At 58.2% G+C, this 14,608-nt stretch overlaps 1 protein-coding gene across 1 annotated transcript in view; it reads left to right on the top strand.

The window, feature by feature from the left end:
* Positions 1-14,246, top strand: part of LOC130540144 (protein jagged-2-like) — a 21,549-nt gene extending 7,303 nt beyond the window's left edge. The window contains 24 exon segments of the mRNA XM_057059089.1: positions 2,480-2,740; positions 2,910-2,970; positions 5,187-5,317; positions 5,586-5,705; positions 5,777-5,890; positions 5,964-6,077; positions 8,200-8,246; positions 8,325-8,498; positions 8,572-8,722; positions 8,801-8,841; positions 8,844-8,964; positions 9,048-9,143; positions 9,146-9,160; positions 9,235-9,348; positions 9,432-9,545; positions 9,624-9,740; positions 9,819-9,846; positions 10,256-10,341; positions 10,603-10,716; positions 10,806-10,921; positions 10,990-11,250; positions 11,336-11,467; positions 12,152-12,311; positions 12,380-14,246. Coding sequence (XP_056915069.1) covers positions 2,480-2,740; positions 2,910-2,970; positions 5,187-5,317; positions 5,586-5,705; positions 5,777-5,890; positions 5,964-6,077; positions 8,200-8,246; positions 8,325-8,498; positions 8,572-8,722; positions 8,801-8,841; positions 8,844-8,964; positions 9,048-9,143; positions 9,146-9,160; positions 9,235-9,348; positions 9,432-9,545; positions 9,624-9,740; positions 9,819-9,846; positions 10,256-10,341; positions 10,603-10,716; positions 10,806-10,921; positions 10,990-11,250; positions 11,336-11,467; positions 12,152-12,311; positions 12,380-12,891 — 3,200 coding nt within the window. The 3' untranslated portion in view covers positions 12,892-14,246.
* The last annotated feature ends 362 nt before the right edge of the window (positions 14,247-14,608 follow it).

The following is a 14,608-nucleotide window of genomic DNA, read 5'->3' as shown; positions in this document are numbered from 1 at the left end:
GACGGTGGACACGTCCAAGTCGGTTCCACCTTGACTGCAAATGTCTTTTATGTCTTTGATCTCCGGCACCTTCGGGAATTCTGGTGGAAAATGCGGGAGCGCAGGCGTCGACCTGCAGCTTCCAGCAGAGGAGCGGCCAATTAGAGAGAGCAGCAGGCGGTGCACGGGTCGGGCAGGCGTGCACGGGTCGGGCAGGCGTGCACGGGTCGGGCAGGCGTGCACGGGTCGGGCCTGGACGGTGGACTGCCGGGTCTACCTGCCGACGCAGGTCCCGGATCAGTTTCACACTCAGCAAATCAGGAACAACTTCAGACGCCGACTCAGCAGCTTTCACACACGGAGACACGAAAACGAGTTCGAATCACCGAGTGACACACCTGTATGTGAACCACAGCCGGTTGCCATGGAGATTAAAAAACCCCCGGAGAGAGAGAGGGAGTGAAAGGGCGTGGGAGAGAGATGGAAGGAGAGGAAGAGAGGGAGGGAGAGAGAGAGAGGGAGAAAGAGAAGGAGGGAGGGAGAGAGAGAGAGAGGGAGGGAGAGAGAGAGAGAGGGAGGGCGAGGGAGGGAGAGAAAGTGTGATGATGAGTTCCTTGTCCCAGTTTCTCCAGTGATGGTTCTGGTGCTGCTCCAGATTAACTCAGGACATCCCAGCTCCGTCCCCGTCTGGCAGCGACGCACGCGATGGCGTCATGGCGACGCTGTAATGATAGAGGGATCAGAGCAGCGTCTGCAGGTGGAGGCGTGAACGCACTTCCTGCGCTGAGCTTTGTGCCAACAGGTCCAGGCAGCCGCTTCCAGGGGCCCCAGGAAGACCACGGCTTTGTGACTGTTTACGCTTCGGGAAGCCGCCGCCTCCGGCAGGAAAGGGGGCAGGGCCGCTGGCAGAGAAGAGGGCGGGGCTGCTGGCAGAGAAGAGGGCGGGGCTGCTGGCGGAGAAGAGGGCGGGGCTGCTGGCGGAGAAGAGGGCGGGGCTGCTGGCAGAGAAGAGGGCGGGGCTGCTGGCGGAGAAGAGGGCGGGGCCGCTGGTGGATAAGAGGGCGGGGCTGCTGGTGGATAAGAGGGCGGGGCTGCTGGTAGAGAAGAGGGCGGGGCTGCTGGCAGAGAAGAGGGCGGGGCTGCTGGTAGAGAAGAGGGCGGGGCTGCTGGCGGAGAAGAGGGCGGGGCTGCTGGCAGAGAAGAGGGCGGGGCTGCTGGCGGAGAAGAGGGCGGGGCTGCTGGCGGAGAAGAGGGCGGGGCTGCTGGTAGAGAAGAGGGCGGGGCTGCTGGCGCTCTGATTCCTGCAAACGTTGCTGCTTCAAACAATCATCAAAGTCAATATTTAATGAAATTCCTGTTTACCGTCCGTTTGTTCCTCTGCTGGGATCATGTGCTCGGCTATTAGCTGCCTGTTTAATGGCTCGGAGGGATCTGGCGGAACCACCTGGATTACGGAGCGCTTTTTTAGCCGACTCTCCCTCATTTGACGAAACACTCCCTGTTTTCCAGAAAGCAAACGGCGTGCGTAGGTCTGTGTCTCTGTGTCCTCGGATGAGCGGCGGAGGTAAACAAAGTGACGGCCTCAGTTCAAAGGTCGCCGCTGTTAGAGGCAACGAGCTGCAGGTCAAAGGTCAGAAGGTGCCGCGCTGCGGCGACGAGCGCCTCGTGGAGCAGGCTGTGGCGGGCAGCCGCGGCGCCCCTCGTGGAGCCGCTCGTGGAGCCGCTCGCTGCGTCTCTCCCCGGCAACAACGACCTCGCCGCAGCGCCATTGGTCCATATTTTTATCTAATTGCTGGAGACGAACAGCAGTGAGCGAGTGGTGGGCGCGGAGCGCCGCGGCGCCGTGTTGGAGCCTCGGCCATGTGGGACGCCGTGGACGCGTTTGTTGCTCTGCAGATAAAATCTCGGGCAACATTTAGTTGCTTCAAACTGCCAAGTGATGAAGAGATGTGAGGAGCACATGAAGAACACGAATAAACGGCTGTCGCTGAAGCTAATCTGGCTAGTAGCTAGCTAGCTAACGTGACCCGTCATTAGAATCGTGCCCAGCTTTGACTTTCGTTCCTGGTACAAGCTTATGCTAACGTTAGCTAGCATTTTTGAGATGAGGCTAAGGTGTCTTTCCGATGTTGCCCTTCCTCATCTGCTCACGTCTCTTATTATTTCCGGCGCGGCTCTGGAGGACGCGGGGCGGATATCCCGCGCTGGCCTCGCACATTCGCTGCTCCACTTTTCTCTTATTTCCTATTTTTCCGTCCACATTCTTGGCAGCTTTCAGTGGGTTTCTTCTGATGAGCACCAGAACAGGAATTCCTCGGTTATCGCCAGGTTGTTGGGTCAAATCCCTCTGGCAGAGTCAGACTGTGTGATTCAGAGGAACTTAGCTTCCCGTCACGTCGCCATGGTAACTTCAGCCATGGCTCCACTCTGGTTTAGAGGCACCAACGGGGCAACTGGAGCTGCTTTAAGACCTTTTTAACGTTGGTTTCTTCCCGTCCAGGCGAAGAGCTGCTGATCCAGCGCAGCATCTACAAAGGGATGATCAACCCCGGCGAGGAGAAGCAGACGGTGGCGTCCCAGAGCCCCGGCGCCAGGCTGGAGTACACCATCAGGGTGCGCTGTGACGAGCACTACTACGGCCCCAAGTGCAACAAGGTGTGCCGCCCGCGGGACGACTACTTCGGCCACTACGTGTGCGACCACCTGGGGGACCGGGAGTGCATGGAGGGCTGGACCAACCTGAGCACGAGCTGCAAGACAGGTAGGAAAAGGCCGCTCCGGCCTCACGGGAACGCCGTGGAAGTTCGCCGGAATGTCAGGAATGCTGGACACCTTCAGCGTTTCCGTTGTTAGCGCACACAAACGGCGGAAGCGGCAGGAATTCTGCAGGAATTCTGCCGGGATCTGACGGACGCTCTTTTCCTCCCCAGCCGTCTGCAGGCAGGGATGCAGCCCGGAACACGGGACCTGCGCCACGCCGGGGGAGTGCAGGTGAGCCCGCCGTCGGGAAGGTTGGCGAGAGGCGGCGTGTGCGTGCGGGGGGAGGGGCCACGGCGTTGGTGGCGGTGCGTTCACCTCCCCCCACGTGTGGGAGGGGCCTCCCCCATCCCTCAGCCATTGTTCTGCTTCCTGTTCCAAACACAGATAGTGAGGCCCGTTGTTATGTTTCCTCCTCCAACCCCGACCCCCCCCCCCCCCCCCCGTCTGCTGCCCCCATCTCCTCTTCCTCTCTTCATCCTTGTTATGGCTGCCGCCCGCCTCGCCGGCAGGGTGGATCCACTCAGGCAGAACACACAGATCCATTCAGCCGCTTCAGTTTTGCTCTTCTGGTCTGAAGTTCAGAAAATCGCCCCCCCCCAAAAAAAAACAGTAGCCACCTTAGCATCGTAGCGCCGCCACCTTTAGCTACAGGAACCTTGAGGACTCCCCCCCGATCGCCAGACGGATCCGTGGAACCTGGAGCTGAGTCGGAGGTCGAAGGGTTAAAAAAACAGGAGAACGGAAAAAGAAGAAAAGAAGAAGAAAATCCCTAAAAGCGGCGCCGAGGAGAAGCCAGAAAGTGTTTGTTTCTCACACACAACCTACGTGTGACACCACCAAACATGTAGCTAGGCAACAGCGGGCTAAGTCCGTCGGCTGGATTTAGGTGCGAGGCTCGTCTGTAAATAATTCACACACACACTCACACACACACACACACAACACACACGCTCGGCCCTCTGGGTGTGGGTTGCCTGAGGGGGCCGTGGTGGAGAAGGGTTATTTGCTGGGATATTTTGGGCTCCGGTCGGCCCCGTGCCCTACCCCCCCCCCCCCCCCATTGATGGGGCAGCAGCAGCCCGGCGACAGGGCTTGTGGGCACCGCCACCTCCATTCACCCCCGCACTCCAGCAGCCAGACAGGCTGTCCACGCCGCCACCGCTGCACGGCCAGCAGTGGGCCGGCAGCAGCGCCGACCACAGCGCCGGACAGTAGTAAACAGTACACACACACACACACACACAACACACACACACACACACACACACACACACACAGGACAGGGCTGAAGTCTCGTAACAGCAGTTCAAATGTAATTATACATGAATAAATATAGATTTCCCCACATGTTTACATTATCTGTAGGTCTTTAGCTGCCAGCAGGACGCGTGGGGAGCGTCTCCTAGCCAGCGTTAGCATGCTAACGGGCTGAGATGAGACGTCAGTCAGCGTCACGGATCTCCGTTGGCCTGATGTTTGAGATGAACATCTGGAGACACATCTGGATCTCTGACATCAACAAAGTTCTTCTTTTCCCTTCTGATGGTTCCTTTGTTCTCACCTGCCTTTGATGTGTAACCTGTGAGATAGCGCCTCCGGCCACCAGGGGGCCGCCAGGCGCTTTAGCTCCGGGTTTGTCACATTAAATCCCGATTTTATGTTATTTTGTGTTAAAAATGTCGACGTTCCCACCTGGATGAGAGGAGGGCTGATTTCATGGTGCCGCGGCCCCCAGCCGTATATCACTGTTAAGTGTTTGCCTGGCATCCATTTTGTAGTGTTTGTGAGGCGTGGCAGCGGCGGGGGGGCCGGGGGGGCGGGTCAAAGCCTAAAATAGCCCCGACAGGAGAAATGACAGAACAGGTGGAGAAGGTTAGTGCTGGCCTTGGAATAACAGAGTGCTGCCATAAACCAACAGATTAGCTAACCCCCCCCCACCCCCACCCCCACCCCCCCCCCGAGACCCTGCAGCCTTCGATCCGCCGGAGCCGCCGCTCGCTTCACGTCTGACCTCCAGCGAACAGGCGACACACACTCAGAGGAACACACCGGCCTGGTGAAACGGTCCGATTCTGTTCGCTGAACAATGCTATCCACACACACACACACACTCACACACCCTCAGGAATGTCCTAAAATTAGTAACAGGCGCACGGATGGAGCGATTCTCCCCAACAGGTCCGGAATCATCTGGTCGGCTCTTCAAACATTCCTCAGTGTGAAAGTTAACGTTAACTTCACGTCTCTGGTGTGTGTGACCGGCTGAAATTCCCTCCAGCGGGAACACGAACACACACCCTCGCTTGTGAAATGAGGGAAATTTACTGTTTCTCCGCGGCTTCTGTTGCGCAACTCTGGGAACGAGCGTGCGGACGGGACGGGGACACGGTCCCCACGATGTGAGGAAAACCAGACTAACTGTGAAACGTTTCCCACCTGTGTCTCAGCTGTAACTACGGCTGGCAGGGCGCCCTCTGCGACGAGTGCTTGCCGTACCCGGGGTGCGTGCACGGGACCTGCGGCGTGCCGTGGGAGTGCATCTGCGAGAAGAACTGGGGAGGACTGCTCTGCGACAAAGGTCAGGACAATGTGGCGCGCGTGTGTGTGTGCGTAGGTTTTCCTGCCTTTGCGGGGACCGGCGTGCACGTGGACTTTGGTGCGCTCGTAACCCGCAATCAGACTGTAGCAACACGTTATTGTGTCTGGTTGTATTTTGGACAGTGGAGTGTGATTAGTGAGCTGGGCGGGCAGAGTTCCCACGGTCAGCGAACGTTACATCAGGAAGTCCTCTGGAAGTTTCAGGAATCCGAACGTTCCGAACAAATCGGATCTTTTGTCCTCGGCAGATCTCAACTACTGCGGAACCAACCGGCCCTGCAGGAACGGAGGGACGTGCATGAACACGGAGCCGGACGAGTACAACTGCGCCTGTCCGGACGGCTACTCCGGCAAGAACTGCCAGATCGGTAACCTTCCGAACGTTCCCAACGTTCCCAACCAGAACCTTTCAGGCCCTGATCCTGTCTCCTCCGTTCAGCCGAACACGCCTGCGCGTCCAATCCCTGCGCCAACGGGGGGACGTGTCACGAAGTCCCGTCCGGCTTTGAGTGCCACTGCCCGCCGGGCTGGTCCGGGCCCACCTGCGCCAAAGGTGAGAGCGGCGGCGTCCTTTGGCCCCGCCTCCAGACGCGATGATGTCGTTGACACTCCCGTTTGTTTTCCAGACACCGACGAATGTGCGTCCGGCCCCTGCCTCCATGGCGGCACCTGCATCGACATGGTCAACGGCTTCGATTGCATCTGTCCCCCTCAGTGGGCCGGCAGGACCTGCCAGATAGGTAACGCCCCCCCCGCGGCGCCGCCGCCGCCGGCGTGCTCGGGAATCCTGTTTGTTGATTTGTTTATCCTGACGCGGTTTCAGCCGCGCGCGTGTGAGGGAGACGAGACGCTCGTCTCATCTGCCCCTCGAGCCAGGTGACTTGGGTGGAGCTAAAAATAGCCCCCAGCCTGGCAACTGCTCGCCACGGGCGCCAAATATACCGCCGGCATGTTTGGCTCCAGACTGGGCGTGGCCAGAATGTACGCTACGGTGAGGCGGCGCCCTCTTCAAGTGCATCCAGGAAACACTTTAGTTCTTCTAAATATGCACACGGAGGATTCTGATGCCTGGATGGGGGGCTGGGGGCGGGGCTGGGGGCGTGACTAGGGCGGGGCTGGGCGCGTGGCTTCAACCCCCAAACAACAACTTTTCCTTTGAAACTTTTATTGATAAAAAAAATTAGCCAAAGTGCCAGAGTGACGTCCTGAGTTTGGGTCAGTACCTGCTGGGGGGGTATTTGGGGGGTATTTGGGGACAGCGTGTCTTTGGGAAGGGGGCGGCGGTCTTTGGGAAGGGGGCGGCGGCTTTGGTTTCAGCAGCCCAACAGGTGCCGCTTACCTCCTGGGAGGGTATTAATGTGTTGTGGCGGTTTATAGTGAGGACGACAGCGTGGCGGGGGGGGTTGTTGGGGGGTGGCTGATGGGGGGGGGGTATATCTGGCGGGAGCCGCCTCTGAAACTGACCACTCGGAATTCTCCTGGTCGGCCTTCAGGGAATTTGATGGGGGGGGGGGGGGCTGGGCATCGGAGCTGCTTTAACTTGTATTTGAATGAAATGTGTGAAAACTTTAGATGAGTGTGAAGCTGTTGACCTTTGACCTCACCTGAACTCACCTGTCGGGTTTTAACCCTGCAAAGATTTGTGGGAGGAGTTAATTTGTGCTTGGTGATGGTGCTTCAGAACAGCTTCATGGCTCTCTCCCCCCCCCTCTCTCTCCTCTCTCCTCCCCCCCTCCTCTCTCCCCCCCCCTCTCCTCTCTCCCTCCTCTCTCTCCCCCTCCCCCTCTCCCTCCTCTCTCTCTCTCTCTCCCCCCTCTCCTCTCTCCCCTCTCCCTCCTCTCTCTCCTCCCCTCCTCTCTCCCCCTCCCTCCTCTCTCTCCCCCTCTCTCTCCCCTCCTCTCTCCCTCCCTCCTCTCCCTCCTCTCTCCCCCCCTCCTCTCTCTCCCCCCTCTCTCCCCCCTGCCTCCTCCTCTCCCTGCTCTCTCTCTCCTCCCCCCCCTCTCTCTCCTCCCCTCCTCTCCTCCCCCTTCCCCCCCTCCCTCCTCTCTCCCCCCTCTCCCTCCTCTCTCTCTCTCTCCCCCTCTCTGCCCCCTCTCCCTGCTCTCTCTCCTCCCCTCCTCTCCCCCCCCCTCCTCTCTCTCCCCCCTCTCGCCCCTCCCTCCCTCCCTCCTCCCCCCCTCCTCTCTCCCTCCCCCCCCCCCCCCCTCTCATCCACAGACATTATGAGTGTCTGGACAGGCCTTGCCTCAATTCTTACTCTTGCAAAAACTTGATTGGTGGATTTCACTGTTCCTGCTTCCCTGGATGGGCGGGTCGGAACTGTGAGCTCAGTTAGTATCAGACGCCATCAGTCACCAGGCTGTTCCCTTCCCACCTTCCTTTAGCTTCCTTTAGCACTCTTTAGCTTCCTTTAGCACTCTTAGCTTCCTTTAGCTTCCTTTAGCTTCCTTTAGCTTCCTTTGCTGGCTAGCTCCTAGCTGCTTCACTCGTTTCTGAACATGACTCTTTTCCTGTCGTTTTCTGTCCACGTTCATAAAGAAAACGGATTTATCAGCAGGATTTTACAGCTCACTATGAAATAATAATGAAATGAGCTACATGCTAATGTTCAGCCGTCAGCACAGTGAATGTTGCCTTTTTTCATCACTATTTTCGTAGCGTCAGCTTCCTGTCTCCAAACTCTCGATTTTCCGGGCTAAAATTCTGACTTTTCCGTCTTGTGTTTGCATGCATGCGCGTCCAGACCGGCGCCTCCGGCGTTCCGTCCCAGCATGGATCCTTTAGCTTGTAGCTTTAGCACCTGACCGCCACCGTTATGGCGTCGCTGGATCGGAAGCTGATGTTGTTGGTTTCCCTTCGCAGGCGTGAACAGCTGCCACGGTCAGTGCCAGAACGGAGGAAGCTGCAAGGTGTGACCCGGAAAATTCTGGTGGCGTTCCGGCCAGGTCGCGAACCCGCCCAGTAACATGAAATGCTGTCGCTTTCAGGACTCGCCCAGAGGACACCAGTGCGTCTGCCCGCCGGGGTTTGTGGGTCGGCACTGCGAGCTGCGGAGGAACAGCTGCTCCGGCGCTCCGTGTCGGAACGGCGGGCGCTGCCTCCCCCTGCCGGACGGCTTCATCTGCGAATGTCCGCCGAGCTTCGCCGGAACCACCTGCGAGGTGACGCCCCCCACGCCGCCGGCGAGGACGGCTGGCCACGCCCCCTCTCTGACCTCTGTCCCGCCTCCCGCAGGTCCAGAAGCACCCGTGCAGCCCCAACCCGTGCCGGAACGCGGCGAGCTGCCGCGGCCTGACGGGCGATTTCCACTGCAGCTGCCCCGACGACTACGAGGGGAAAACCTGCTCGGAGCTGAAGGACCACTGCAAGACCCACCGGTGCAGAGGTGAAACGCCGGCTCGCCGTCGCACACGCCACTCGCACAAACCCCAATAACCACACGGGAACAATCCGTCGTCCGCAGTGATCGACAGCTGCACTGTCGCCGTGGCGCCCAACGACACCCGAAGGGGGCGTGGCACATCTCCTCCAACGTGTGCGGCCCCCACGGACGCTGCATCAGTCGGCCCGCCGGGAACTTCAGCTGCTCGTGCGAGGCGGGATTCACCGGGATCTACTGCCACGAGAGTCAGTCGGCGCCGCACGCCGCACGTTCGTGGGGGGGGGGGGGGGGAACGCCGCGGGCGCTAACGATTCTCTCCTTCCCGCAGACATTAACGACTGCGCGTCCTCGCCGTGTCGGAACGGCGGCACCTGCATCGACGGGATCAACGCCTTCCAGTGCGTCTGTCCTGACGGGTGGGAGGGGGGCTGTGCGACGCAGGTGAGCCGCGCTGCGGGGCGCCATTTTACACCATCGGTCACGTGACCGCGCGCTGACCCCCGTTGACCTTCCAGACGTGAACGAGTGCGGCCGGAACCCTTGTCAGAACGGCGCCCGCTGCGTCGACCTGGTGAACGACTTTTACTGCGAATGCGTGGACAACTGGAAGGGGAAGACCTGCCACTCCCGTACGTCGGCGCCAGAACCGCCGCCCGGGTCGCCACCCTCTGGTGGCGATGCCTTCACTGACTCCCGGTCTTGCTGGTTTCAGGTGTGAGCCAGTGCGACCCCGCGACCTGCAGGAACGGCGGCACGTGCTACGACCACGGAGACTCCTTCCTGTGCAGCTGCCCGTCAGGCTGGGGGGGCCGGACCTGCAACACGGGTCAGACACCTGAATCAGGCACCGCCCCCTTGTTACCATGGAAACATTTAGCATGGTTTCTGTTTTTTTGTTTGCTAGCCAAGAACAGCACATGTGACTCGGGTCCCTGCGAGAACGGGGGAACGTGCGTCGGCAGCGGCGACGCTTTCACCTGCGTCTGCAAGGACGGGTGGGAGGGGCCAACGTGCACCCAGAGTAGGTCACCTGCGTCACCTCTGGTGGTCGGAGTGAAGCAGCAGAACCGGTCGCTGACGTCTCTCCTCTCTTTTGCAGATGTTGACGACTGTAACCCTCATCCCTGGTAAGCCTAAACCTCAAGCCACGCCCCCTACAAGGGGGCCTTTAGCTCCTCCCCCTTTTAGTGGTCAGAGGTCCGGTGTTACCGGGGCAGATGAAAACAAAGCTCCTCAGATTTAATGTGTGACCATTTTAGTTAAACCCCATCCCCACATTCCTCACCCCCCCCATAGTGAGAGGCATTAGCGGTTGCTATGGTTTCGGGGGGGGGGGGTGGCTGCACGCCGCTCTCCCCATTCACCGGCCTCGACCCGGGGCCGGTGCTGAACACTGGAGGTGTGTCGGGGCTCGGCGAGGGGTCGGGCAGGATTAAATACCCAGCGTGGACATTGATCTGGGATCAGCTGCAGCTCGCCGTCGTGCTAGCGGCACAACGCTAGCGTCAGAAACTCACTTCCTGTTTCCCCCTGCAGCTACAACGGCGGCCTCTGCGTGGACGGCGTGAACTGGTTCCGCTGCGAGTGCGCCCCCGGCTTCGCCGGACCCGACTGCCGCATCAGTGAGTGCCCGGGAATCGGGGGGAGGGGCTGGGGTGCTCAGAGGGCGAGGTGGGCGGGAGGGGTCAGGGGTGAAAGGTCACGCGAGTAGATTGTTTCTGGGAGGAGGATTAGGGAGCCTTTCAGGAAGAAGGTGTTAACCTTTTGGGTTGCTGGCGAGCTCCAGTGTGCCGGCGGGTCAGGGCGCTCTCCCACGGCCTTCTGGGAAAAAGGATCTTTTCAGGGTTCTGGAAGATGAGAAAAAACGGTTGTTTTCGTCGCAGACATCGACGAGTGTCAGTCGTCCCCGTGCGCCGACGGCTCCACCTGCCTGGACGAGATCAACGGCTTCCGCTGCGTCTGCCCGCCGGGCCACGCCGGCCCGCGCTGCCAGGACTGTGAGTGCGCCTAGCGATTGTTGCTAGGGAAGGACTGGGGTCGCGTTCCGGGGGAAACTTCGGGCCTAAACCGCACGTTGTCGTTTCAGTCATCGGACTCGGGAAATCGTGCCATCACGCCGGCCTCCAGTTCCCCCACGGCGGCCGCTGGGACGAGGAGTGCAACACGTGCCGGTGCGCCGACGGGAACGTCCGCTGCTCCAAGGTCGGTTCTGACATCACAGGTGAGCCGCCGCTCCAGGGCCGCGGTTCTAAACCCCCCCGTGTTTCCAGGTGAGATGTGGGCGTCGGCCCTGCCGCCTCCAGGCTCCTCCCTCTCCCGCAGACGCCGCAGCGCCCTCCTGCCCCGGAGGCCACGAGTGCATCCAGCATCCGTTCCTCACCTGCTTCACGCCGCCGTGCCACCAGTGGGGGGTGTGCTCCACGCCGGACCCCCCGGCGCCCCTGAACACCCAGTGTGAGCCCAACAGCGGTTACCTTGACGACAGCTGCGCTCGGATCACGCTCATCTTCAAAAAGGACAAAGTCCCAAAGGTGAGGAGTGCTCCGGGACGTTAGCACGCCAGCTAATGTCTTAGCATTAGCATAGCTTGATGTTTTCTGTGCGTGTGTGTGACAGGGGACGACGGTGGAGAACGTCTGTTCCGAGCTCCGGTATCTCCCCGTGACTCACACGCTGGCGGACGAGCGAGCGTTGCTCATCCTCTGCGATCTGTCCTACGCCAACAGCGACGCGGTGGAGGTTGCCATGGTGACTGCCACACAAACACTTGCCGGTGTTGCACGTTCACGTCTTAGCATTTTGCTTTTTTGTTCGCAATTCTCGCTGCAGGATTTTAAGCTCTTAATGGGGGGGGGGATTAGCGTGTGTGTGATGTTTTGATTGACAGCTACAGGAGAAGGAGGGCGGGGTTTACAGCCACCCACATCTACTGAGCCTTTAGCCCCGCCCACTGAGGACTCACATCTGTAGAAAACGCCGGCGCTCCTCAAAGGCGCCGTTGGCTAAAACCGATGAGGCCGTTGATCTTTCACAGATGATGGCGGGGAGAGACCTGTCAATCACGTGGGTGGGCGGGGCCACCAGCAGGCGCTCCGCGTTTGTCTGTGGAGCAGCTGTTCTCCGCTCTATTGTCTGTTCTCCCTGAACACCCCCAGAACAGATAATCCCCCCCCAGCTACTTATTAGGCAATTAGCTCCGCCCTCTGCGGTCTCAGCAGGGGGGCGCCAGATGTTAGAATGAGTCTTTCATTCTTTTCCCCCTCTTGTGTTGTTGCCCCAGTGAGACTTCAAACGGACAAAACTTTATTGTTAAAACCAGCAAAAACAAACCAGGAATGTTTTTTTTTTGCTGTCATGGCAACGCAGGAAGCCGTCAGACAACATCTGCTCGTCCTCGCTTCCATTTTTACGGTTTCTCCTGCTCTGTCTCAGTCCTTCGAGGAGGACAGTCTGTCCAGCGACGGCGACCGTGGGCGGATCCAGAAGGCGGCGAGCGCCATCATCAACGCTCTGTCCAAGCGCCACAACAGCACGGTCATGTTGGCCGTGGTGGAGGTCAAAGTGGAGACGCAGGTGGAGTCCCCGCCCATCGGTGAGTCACATGATCAGCTCTTCTTCACGTGACGCTACAGAGCTAAACGCTAACGGGCTGGTCCTCAGGCTACCTGGTCCCGGTCCTGGGCGTGGTCTTCAGTCTCCTCTGGATCGTCTGCATCATCGTTTGCGTCATTTGGACCCGGAAGAGGAAGAAAGAACGCGAGAGGGCGGCGCGATCGGACGACATGACGGTCAACAACCAGCTGGAGCCGCTGCGGAGCAACGCCGCCAAGGACAACCGCGACAGGGACCTTCAGTACGAATGCAGGAAGCTGATGGGCGGGGCCGACAGGACGGGCGACGGCGCCGAGGGCGTGGAGGAGGCGGAGCTGGAGGGGGAGCTCGATGAAGACGAGGAGAAGAGGGTGGGCCCTGGCGAAAAGTGCCCACCGCTGAAGTGCCCCGGGGCGGCGGGGCAGGACAGGGGGGCGGCGACCAGGGCGGGGCTCATCTGTACCTCGCGCCGCGGCCCGGTGAAGGCGCCGCACCGGACGCCGTACAGCCCGAAAGATAACCGCTGTAAAAACTTAAACGCCGCCAAGCTGAGCGAGGACATTAGAGACCACTACGTGTGAAGTCGTGGCGGCGCCTTCGGGAACAGGAAGTGACGCTTTGATGTTCTTTTATCTTCAGTTCTTCACCTGCAGCTCGGAACAACAACGGCAGGAAACGGGTCGACGCTCCGAGGTGGTTCTGATGTTTACAGGCTGCTCCCCGGCCACCGCCACATCCTCCGGACCCCCACGGGCCTCCGGTGGTCTTCGGGGTTCTGGGCAGCGGTCGGGTCCGTTTCCTGGGCTCGGGTCGGACCTCCTGCCTTAGCCTGAACCTGCGGGCCTTTTCTACACTTCACGCGCTCCCAGTTTAAAGAAAATATGGACAAAAAACAGCGTTTTTGTTTACATTCATGACGTTTTGTCAGTATTTGGTGGAAAAGTGCCTTCAGCCTTGACTTTGGTCTCTTTTCTCCTCCTTTAGCGTTTAAATAAACTCATAAAAAGGGAAAAAAAAAATCCCCGCTAGCAGCTCTTCGTCCCTCGTAAATGCTGTTTCTGTTGCCGTGTAAATATGTACATATGAAGAAATGCCTGTGTATATTTGAATTTAATAACTTAAATGATTTTTGTATCATATTTGTTCTTTCCGCTTTGTTTTGAAACCGCGTCATTCCGTTTTTAGGTCACCACGTCGGCGCTAGCGCTCCAGTTTCCGGCTGTAGCGACGCGTCAACGTGCTAAAGTTAACAGCCGAGCGGAAGAGAAAATTAGCTTCCTCGGAATTCGGGAGAAAGTTACGATCTAAAGTCGGAATTACGAGAAATAAATTTTAATCCCCGAATATCTTCGTTTGGTTTTACTGCTCAGTGCAGCTACAAGAAAAAGCAATTTGAGCGTTTCAGTCAAATCATGGAAATAATTTAAATCACCACAAAGTTTATGCTAATGCTAATGCTAATGTACGTTTCTGTGCTGATTTTAGTGATCCAAACTTTTTTTTTCTTAAACCCCAAAGGTTTGACGTACATTTTTTTTAATATAGTTTGAATTAAAAACAGGGTCCAAATCTTTGAAAAGATCAGTCATAGATTTACCGTTGCTATAGCAACAGGAGGCCCTCTGCCCTGTTATTCCCCCGTGTTTCTGGTCTAATGAAGGGAACCAGGTGTGTTGGCGTCGTCATGCTAGCTGTCTCTGCACTACGAACTCCTCCACAGGACGTTTTAGTTTGGTTTCTCTGCGATAATAAAGCGTATTTCAAGTCTCGACATCCCATTTTCTCAGCTGCCTTTTCATGCTTGTCCCACTCGACTCGGTCTGTAATTGTTTTTTTTTGTACATATTTGGTCAGAAGTCTTGGTTTGTTAGTGGATTTTCTTTGGTCTTTGTTCTTAGAACGAGCCTATTATTTATTAAAGTATTTTATACCAACACTTTCTCCCTTCTGTCTTTCCTTTGTGGGCAGCGCTGCATTAGCCTGATGCTAATCATTAGCTGGGTTTTTAGTGAAAACTGTTCTGGCCCAGTAAGTGTGATCACACGGCCCGGCAGCCAATCAGCTGCCTCGCCGCTGCGCGCCTCGTTTAGCTGCAGGCCAACGAGGTGTGACCCTTCGTCCGTCTCTTTAATGACAGTTGGGGAAATGATTAACGTCGGTTTGGCCCGCGTGAAAACGCCAGCAGCTGCGCCGCACGTCCGCGATGCTAACGCGCCGCATGTTCACCAACCCGCCAGTTGTTGTTGGGAAGAATGGGAAAACCGTGTGGAATCCCAATCCCAATCCGCTCAGGTCACA

The sequence above is a fragment of the Takifugu flavidus genome, chromosome 16, assembly GCF_003711565.1.
Source record: "Takifugu flavidus isolate HTHZ2018 chromosome 16, ASM371156v2, whole genome shotgun sequence".
NCBI classification, from domain to species: Eukaryota; Metazoa; Chordata; class Actinopteri; order Tetraodontiformes; family Tetraodontidae; genus Takifugu; species Takifugu flavidus.
The sequence above is the reverse complement of the archived record's forward strand: the minus strand, read 5'-3'. Positions and strand labels throughout refer to the sequence as shown.